At 39.2% G+C, this 9,889-nt stretch overlaps 1 protein-coding gene across 1 annotated transcript in view; it reads left to right on the plus strand.

Annotated features, from left to right (window-relative positions):
• Positions 1–9,832, plus strand: part of LOC110038852 (yae1 domain-containing protein 1-like) — a 31,446-nt gene extending 21,614 nt beyond the window's left edge. The window contains exons 2-3 of the mRNA XM_020743770.1: positions 9,191–9,309; positions 9,676–9,832. Of these exons, the coding sequence (XP_020599429.1) occupies positions 9,191–9,309; positions 9,676–9,819 (263 nt within the window). The 3' untranslated portion in view covers positions 9,820–9,832. The remainder of the gene's footprint in view (positions 1–9,190; positions 9,310–9,675) is intronic.
• The last annotated feature ends 57 nt before the right edge of the window (positions 9,833–9,889 follow it).

Genomic DNA, 9,889 nt, shown 5'->3' on the forward strand with positions numbered 1-9,889 from the left:
TGCAAGCGGCATAAAGGAGTACGACCATGGAAGGAGAGAGGCGGGAGATGGGTATTGCTATAACTGAAGGATGGGGTTTCACCCTAGACACGTGGGGAAAACATCAAAGGGAGATGAAGTTGGGTAGCTAAGCGAGGGTAAGGAAACTGAAGAGATTGATCTTCAAAGGGGAAGATGTATATAGGTCAGTGTATCGGACGGAGTGATACTTTGTAGTAAATGGGTTAGTGGAGAAAAAAATGCCCATGGAGGCAGGATTATGTTTGGAGGGGAAGACCCTAGCATGGTTTCAGTGAATTGAGACGAGGTATCCGATACATTCATGAGAGAAGTTTTAGGATTGTTTGTGGGAACGTTTCCAATCCATTCGAAAAGGAGACCTACAAGAGCAATTATATGCTTTGATTCAGAAGGGGATGGTCACAAAATACAGGGAAAAGTTTGAGCTCTTGTCGGGTGGCCGAGAGATATTTCTGCAATAGGGCTGAAGAGAACTTCCTGAAGGGCTTGAAGCCCGACATCCGAGCAGCCATTCGATCATTGAAATCGCATGGATTGGGGGAAATGATGGAGATCGCCCAGATGTTGGAAGAGAAGAAACAAGTGAAAAAGATCAGGATAGGAGGCAACACGAGAGGATTCTTCAAGGGTGTTGAACCATGACACCGAGGGCCCATACAGTGTCATTTCAGAAATAGATAAAATGAGAAGACTATGGGGACCTGTCCCAGGAGCAATTTCAAGCACCTCGCCGATGCAAAAATGCAAGCTAAAAAATGTGAAAGGATTATGTTTCCAATGTGATGAGAAGTATGCCCCGGACAACTGTTGTAAGGAGCACACACTTCACATCATTTAAGTTAATGAGAAGGAGGAGACGGATGGTGAGGAGTCGTAGGAAGATGCAATGGAGGAAGAAGAGCATCTGCACTTGAATGTATCGGAGGTGTCCCTAAATTCAATGGTAGGGTTTGCTCCGAATCAAATATCATAGTGAGGGGACAAATCGGGGAGCAACCGATTATGATTTTGGAGGATAGTAGGGCCACACATATTTTTTCTCAAATCAAGTCATGGATCAGCTTGGATTGTAGCTGGTAAATATATGGAGCTTTGGTGTCATGATGGGAACAATGAAGGTGAAGAAGAGTGGGGAATTTGCAATGGATTAGCTCTGTCACTACATGACTGCAGGTGGTAGAGGACTTCCTTCCCTTAGACTTTGGCAACATAGATTTTGAGAGTGAAGTTGCTGCAAATGCTTTTGGGGAGATAATGGTGGATTGAAAATCCCTGTCGATGGAGTTCCAGTTGGAGCGTAGGACAGTGATGCTGAGAGGAGGTGATAACTTTTTTCGAACCATGGTCTCACTCAAAATCATGGTCAAGTCGATACGGGAAGCAAGGATAGGCTATTTGGTTGAATTGCGAAGTATTTAGGAGGTCTGAGGTCCGAATTTAGCTGAGTTTTCTGAAGTGGTTCAACAATTCCTACAGTATTTTACTAACATCTTTTAACAGTCAAGCAGGTTATAGCCCTCGAGAGAGCACAAGCACACTATTACATTAAAGGAGGGTGACCCACCTATCAATTCAATCATACTAGTATCCTGAGGTTCAGAAGAATGAGATAGAAAAATTGATCCGAGAGATGCTCGATGTCGGGATTATCAGACGTAGTGTGATCCCCTTTTCCAGTTTAGCCCTATTGGTGAAGAAGAAAGATGGCAGCTGACGATTTTGCATGGATTATTGGGCTTTGAACAAGAAAATTGTCTTGGAAAATTTTCCCATTCTTGTGATTGACGAGCTGTTAGATGAGCTTCAAGAGACATTTATTCCTCGAAGAACGATTTGAAGTCAGGATATTATCATATCAGAATGCGCCCAACAGATGTGCACAAGATATCGTTCAGGACACATGAAGGACATTACGAGTACTTGGTGATGACGTTTGGCTTCACCAACGCACCAGTCACATTTCAGTCTCATGAATCGGGGTTTTTGAATTTTACCTCAGGAATTTTGTCATGATCTTCTTTGATGGCATTCTTATTTACAATCGTCCAAAGGCAGAGCATGTAGGGCACCTGAGGACGGTCTTGGAGGCATTGAGAGAGCACTAGCTGCACGCCAGCTGGAAGAAATGTTCCTTTGCACAATTAAAGGTGTAGTACCTATGTCACATTGTGACCAAGGCAGAGATAGCTTTGGATAAATCCAAGATCGAGGCTATGGTGGATTGACCATTACCGAGGAGTTTATGGAGTTGAGAGAGTTCTTGGGTTTCAACGGATACCACAGAAATTCTTTAGAGGATACGAAACGATTGTATGGCCTCTGACGAAGCAGTTGAAGAAGGAAAATTTCAAGTATGAGGAAGCAGCAACACAGAGATTCGAACATCTGAAGAGTGCTATGACCAGCGTTCTAGTATTAGCACTTCTATATTTCAGTAAACCCTTTGTGGTAGAAAGGATGCGTCAGGGTACGAATTGGGAGCAATACTCATGCAGGGCTAGCGACCGATTGTCTATTTCAGTCAGGTGCTCATAGCTAGGGCGATGCTCAAGTCTGTGTACGAGTGGAATTGATGGCTATTGTCTTGGCCATTCAAAAGTGGCGGCATTTGCTGTTTGGGATGACACTTTCTGGTCAAGACAGATCATAAGAGCTTGAAGTATTTTCTGGAGCAGAGGATGATGACTAAGGAGCATCATAGGTGGCCATCCAAATTACCGGAATATGATTTTAAGATTCAGTACCGGCTAGGATTGGAGAACAAATTCATAGGTGCACTGTTAAGAAAGGGTAGAGGAACTCTGGCGAACAACCTTATCAGTACTCTTGTTCCTAGATTGGGAAACCTGAGACGGGAGAGTGAGTGTGATGATGGGCAGAGGAAAGTACGAGCAAAGTCACTGTAGGATCTGAACAGCATTTAGGATATATAGTAAGGGGACAATAGCTACTCCACCAGGGACAGTTCATGTTACCGAGGGCATTAGAGTTTATCTCCAAACTATTGCAGGAGTTTCACAGCAGTACAATTGGGGGACACTTAGGGGTACATAAGACATACAATCTTTTATCGACAAAGTCTTATTGGGTGGATATGGTGGTGAAGTGCGATGTGTACCAACAACACAAGTACTCGGCCATTGCACAAGGGGGATTACTGCAATCATTAGCTTTACCGAAGAATGTTGTGAAGAAGTGACGATTGACTTTATCGAGTGGTTGTCACTATTAGAAGGGTTTATGGTAAACTTTGTGGTAGTGGATCGCTTAAACAAGTATGCACAGTTCATCCCATTATGACACCCTTACATAGTTGTCTCAGTCGCAACGGTGTTCATACGGGAAGTGGTTCATTCGTACACAGTGTCATAGTCTATAGTATCAAATAGGGACAAGGTTTTCTTCAGTCGTTTTTTAAAGGAGTTGTTCAGCATACAGGGAACAGTTCTTAAGAGGAGCACAACATATCATTCCTAGACTGATGGTTAGATGAAAGTGGTGAACAAGAGTGGAGACATGTCTGCATTGTTTTGTATAAGTTACACTGAAGTTGTGGACCGGCTGGATTGCGTGGGTCAAATATTGATTTAATACTTTATATCATACGATGAGACAAACCACCCCTTTCAAGGCTCTATATGGGAGGGGTTCACCTTATCTGATAAATTATGGGCATGATACTACACCGACATCCAGTGTCGACCAGTACTTCGAGGAGAGGGACATAATATTGGTGGAGCTCAAGAGACATCTATGGAGAGCTCGACAAATCATGAAGAGGAAGACATATGGAATAGGAGGGAGATACAATTTGAGCTCAAGGACATGGTTTACTAGAAGCTGAGGCCCTAATGACAGAAGAAATTGGTGAGGTGAAAGAGCTAGAAATTTTCTTCATGGTATTTTGGATCCTACGAGATTGCTGCACGCATTGGGGAGTGGCCTTAGGATTGAAGTTATCACCATTATTAGCACTACATCCCATCTTTCATGTTTCGCAGTTGACATGTGCTATCGGAGATCATACACCCTCGTTTTCACTACCTCAGACGTTGACAGAGGACATGGATGTGATTCTGGAACCTTTAGAAATTGGAGTGCATCGAGGGGTGGCTGAAGAAAATGTGGTACTAATTAAGTGGAAAGATCTATCATGTTATGAAGCAATGTGGGAGTCTTATGAAGGGATCCAAAAATAGTTTCCATCCTTGCATCTTGAGAACAAGGTGTTTCTTTGGGAAATGAGTATTGATACGCGCACACCTCCTCTTAAGGAAAGGATGCCTACTGCTTCGGAAGCCGACGAGAAAGCCGTCTTTGTAGGTGAATCGGTCCTGGGAGGACCGACTTGTACTGTCTCCGGTTTTGGAAGGTTTGGCCTAGACTAGCCAGACCAAGCCAAACCAGTAGGCAGCTTGGCCAAGCCAGTCGTCCCGACCTAGAGACGTGGGTTTGCTAGGAAAAGTTGTGGGCGATCCCAAAATTGAGTGGGGCCCACTAAACCGCTAATGGCGTCCAGGAGTAAGGGAATCAAGGGGTATTTTTGGGGGAATATTTGAAAAGGATCTTGGTGAGTATTTAGGAGGGCAAAGTGGTTAGGGTTTGTTTTCAGGTTATGTTTGCTGCAATTTTTCATTTCTCATGGCGTTCCTAGTGATGTTTAGGATTTGTGGAGTGACGATCTACCTCTCGAATAGTAGATCAACATTGTTTCTTGTTTGCTTTCGTTAGATCAACGTTGTTTTTAGTTTCACATCATATCATAATACTTCAGGAATTTTCTCCCTTCTCTATCAGACAAGAAAATAGAAATCCAACATCACGCACTCATTCGCTCGTTCATTTTGTCACAACGATTGTCTTTCCGTAGAGATGTTGAAATAAAAACACTAAATTGTAGAATTCAGTTACAGGTACATGAGCGCCGACCATCGTCCTCGAGCTGTCTAGTTCTCTATTTTTTAAACTTGAAACAAACAAATAAGGGGGTAGCGACACCACTCTTGGGTGTTAGATTGTCGAAGGCTTTGTTTTAGAAGCCTAGAATCCGCGTTGCTATGTTTCCACTGGCCCTAGGGTGCTATTACCAAGTGTGCGCTCAAACAACCCTCTAGCTACCACAATCAGGTTCCACAAAATAGCAGAGAGCTCAAGAGTTGTTTGGACATAATCTTTGTTCTTTGATTCATAGCTAACCTTTGGATTGGAACTAAATGTCTTAATTCCTTTCTTGATCATAAACACTTATGTACGCTTGGGGTTGGATAAGGGAGTTGGTTGCTTGTTGTTGCATGCCGGAAGGATGGAGGATTACTACTGTAGGAGTCATCCAACAACTGTGATAAGGAGCAAAGGATGGCCTGCAGGCTGGCTAGAGGGAGGATTTTGGCGCCTAGACGTCTGTTGGAGCTAGCAGAGGAGGGCCTGCTTGCTGAAGTAGAGTTACGGTTTGTTTCCTCGCTCTGATAGCATGAAAAATAAATTTGTGAGAGGGTGTACTTTATTCTACTTACCAATTGTCAACCATAAGGCTACCTATATAGGGAAGCCAGTCTCTTCTTATTTGTGATCTTACCAAATATATGTAGCCTAAACATAGAAAGCAAATAATTTTAAAATAAACATAAATGGGAAGATTTAAATTTTAAACATAAAGCTAATCAAGGAGTTCCCTAAATTTTCTCTATTAATCCATTCATCACTCCTTTGATGGTCGTCCTAGGTCCATCATTGAAAGGAGGCCAATCCTTCTAAATTTGTACATATAGAGTTAACATTGGCTAGTTAAAATGGAAAATGCCTTAAAGGGTTCATGCAAAAAGAGGGTATCATGAAGATTTAATTTTTATTAAGTAATTAATTTGGAATCATATGAATCAGTGATGGTAGAAGTTCCAACTATTATATATAAAATAGTGAAAATATATATTATGTGATTTAAACAGGGCTACTGAAGTTAGAAAATACTCTCATCAGATAGATAGTTAAAATTAAGTTTCTCAAATCATATTGACATTGAACCGGTAGAAGAAGTGGTTAAATGTTCAAACGTTGAATCGGGGTTGAATCGGTGGTTCAATCGGATAACCTAATAAATCATAAATATATATAAATATCTTACACCTAAAATTCATTTTTAACATGTCATTTTATCTATGCATGAACAGGTGTATTTCACTTTTTAAAAATTAAAATAGTTATATGGTTTTATGTGATATAGATGATATGTGATATAGATGATTTTGGTGGTATAAATGTAAAAACATTGAGTTTAGGTGTTGGATATGTAAATAAATAAAATTGGGTGGTATGTATGTAAATTGAATTTCTTTGTAATAGTGATATTTTTGATGTGATATGAGTGATTTAGGTTGTAAAATATTAAAAATAGAGTTTAGGTGTTAGATATGTAAATTACATTAAATTAGGTCGTATGTAAATGCCCTGATATTTACATAAAATTTGGTGGCATGTATGTAAATTGAATTTCTTTGAAGTAATTTACAATGAATTATATTTGTTATTTTATAAACAACTTAATTTTTTTTTCGTTAATCCCACTTCACAAAATAAACAATTGGTTTTGTTATTTGTAGAACAACTGTCACTCAGGAATGACGAAAATCAGACAGTTAAATTAGGAGTTTTTTATAATTAAGATCTTTCTTATTTAAATTATTTTCAATGTCTTTATTATGATTTATTTCCCTTTTAGCTGAATATTTAGATTAGAAATATTTATTATTAGGTTCCCTAAAATAGATTATGTAGAATATTTTGTACCTAAAATAGATTGTTACATTATTATTTAATGGAATTAAAACAGAAGGAAAAGACATCAAGCCTATTCAGAATTCTGTCTATTTTTCTCAGAATATTGACATGGTATCAAAGGCAAATTTTTCTCCTAACAACCAGTAGTTGTTGGAGGACCGTCGAGCCTCCCTTCCCGTCGGCCTTCTTGCAGGAAGGGAGGAACTATTTGTTTGCCTGATTCGCCCATCTAAGGATTTTCATCATCTGCGACAACTTCTTCTATCTTCAATCGCCTTATTCTATCTCCCGCTTTTGGTTTCGTCTCTCGCGTTTGATTCCACTTACGATTTGTGATTCCGTCCATTTGTTATCTCGTATGTGATTCAAATCTCATCCGCAATCTACTATCTCGTTTGCTTCGTCCGCTTCGAATCTCCTTCACTAGCCATCGCTGCTTCTGCAGCATCTTCGACTGCTTCTTCCGCTTCGGCTTCGTCCGCTTTGACTTTGGCTTCTTCGTCACACCCAAGGCTTCGACACTTCTTCCTAGACCCACAGTTTTACATCTCGACTTTAGCACTTTTGGCGTGAAGATCAGAGAACAAATCGTCCTCGTCATCGCAGGAATAATAAATAGCATTTGGATCGTAGATCAGGACACAGATCCTACTTGTGAGTTATGATCTGTAGCATCTGGATCAGGAGGTGGATCCTTCTTGTAGGCTATGATCGATAGCATCTGGATTGTGTAACGAGATCTTATTTATGGGCTATGATCGATAGCATCTGGATCAGGATACAGATTCTACTTGCAGGCTATGATCGATAGCACCTGGATTGTGTAACTGGATCCTATTTATGGGCTATGATCGGTAGCATTTGGATCAAAGCGCGAATCCTAGTTTTAGGCTATAATTGATAGCATATGAGTCGTGTAACTGGATCATATTTGTGGGCTATGATCGGTAGCATTTGGATCAGGACATGGATCTTACTTGTAGGCTATGATTGATAGCATCAGAATCGTGTAATTAGATCTTATTTGTGGGTTATGATTTACTTGTAGGCTATGATTGATAGCATCGGAATCGTGTAATTAGATCTTATTTGTGGGTTATGATCGGTAGCATTTGGATTGTGTAACTGAAAGCGAATCCTTCTTGTGGCTATGATTCGAATTTCTGGATGACAATGATAAAAGATTTCTTTTTTTTCTTTGCTCAAATCATGTTATGGTTCAGATGTTCTCTAAGACTTCAGCATTCTCGACTTCGGCACATTCGGCTTCGGTACTCACGGCTTGAGAATTTTTGGTTTCTACATTGTTATCAATTTCTTATTGGCAATTTGATGTTTCATGATCAGTCAGCATCAATTTGAGGGAGGATGTTAATCAGGAAAGACGAAAATCAAGCAGCTAAATTATGAGTTTTTTATAATTAGGAGCTTCCTTATTTAAATTACTTCCAATGTCTTTATTATGATTTATTTCCCTTTTAGCTGAATATTTAAATTAGGAATATGTATTATTAGGTTACCTAAAATAGATTATGCAAAATATTTTGTGTCTAAAATAGATTGTAAGATTATTATTTAATGGAATGAAAGCAAAAGGAAAAGTCATCGAGCTTATTCAGAATCCAGTCTATTTTTCTCAAAACTTTGACAACAACGACAAATAACAAGCCCTTATCCCTCTAAGCGGGGTCAGCAACATGAATCTTTTTTCTCCATTGTATGTTATTAAGTGTCATATTTTCATTTAGTTCTAATAAATTAAGATTGCTTTTTTATACAACATTCCCAAATTAAATGTTGCTGAGATGAGAATGCTTAGGTGGATGAGCGGCTTGACACTTAAGAGAAAAAATGCGAAATGAGTTTATCCGTGAAAGGGTTGGTGTAGCTTTAGTGGCAGACAAGATTAGAGAGAGTTGCTTAGAACTGGAGCCAGTTTGTCGGTTCAAGGGTTGAACCACCGATTCAGTCCGGTTTTGGGGCGGTTCTATGTGGGAGGGGTTTTTAATGCCAGTCTGAACCAGACTTGTGGCCAATTCATGATCGAACAGATCGAACTAGCTGGTCCAATTTGATTTTCTAAACCTGGGGTGAAATTAAAGTCGAAGCATAAGGTTAAAAAGAGAGATGAAACGTCACATAAATTGAGGTTGTCCAAAAATATGTGTAATGCAAGTTCAATACCTCTTATGATATAGCAAGTCCTAATGAATGGAGAATTAGCATACATACATCTAGCTCTAAATAGTTTTGACAAATCTAATGATAATAATGTTAAATTCTTTTTTTCTTCTATTGATTTGTTTTTATCTACATTGTGATTTGCATTAGACTCATTTTTTGAAGTATCTTAAATAAACCGATACATTTTATTGATTATTTGATTTCTTTTTAGATTATGATTCAACCGACATATGGGATGAAGATGATATTTACCTCGTCGATAATAAGGATTCAAGTGACTCATCCATCTTAAACAGGGAGTGGGAAAGGAGGCACAGCCAATTTCATACAATATCCTTATTATTATTATGATTATTTCGGGAAATTTGCATACTTAGCATACAATTTCACTTTTCATACATATCTAACACCTCTACTTTAATTTTTAGTTACATGCATGCCATTTTACCCATGCATGAAAAGGTGTATTTCACTTTTTCAAAGCCAAGTGGTGGGATTTTTTATGTGATGTGAAAGATTTGGTTGGTATATGGGTAAAAACTGAAGTTTAGGTGTTGGATATGTAAATTCATAGGTATTGGGTAGTATGTATGTAATTGCCTTTTATTTTTTTCCTTAAAAAACTTGCTGCTCTATTACGAGCGTTACAAACTGTCGTAAGTTCATGTTATTTCCGTCTTCCTTGAGAATTCATAGATGGGCTTTCGAGACGGCATTACTGCAGGAAAAGAAGCTTCTGCTCAAGAGGGCTTCAATCATGGATTCATGCAATCTGCATCTGCTGGCTATAGCTGGGGTTTGGTTCGTGGCATTTCCAGGCATGGAACAAGACTCGTATGACTTTTTTTTTAAATAGAAACCACTTAGTTCTTATATATTTACATATCCAATGCATAAACTTCAATTTTTA

Source organism: Phalaenopsis equestris, unplaced genomic scaffold (genome assembly GCF_001263595.1).
Source record: "Phalaenopsis equestris unplaced genomic scaffold, ASM126359v1 Scaffold234162, whole genome shotgun sequence".
In the NCBI taxonomy this organism is placed as follows: Eukaryota; Viridiplantae; Streptophyta; class Magnoliopsida; order Asparagales; family Orchidaceae; genus Phalaenopsis; species Phalaenopsis equestris.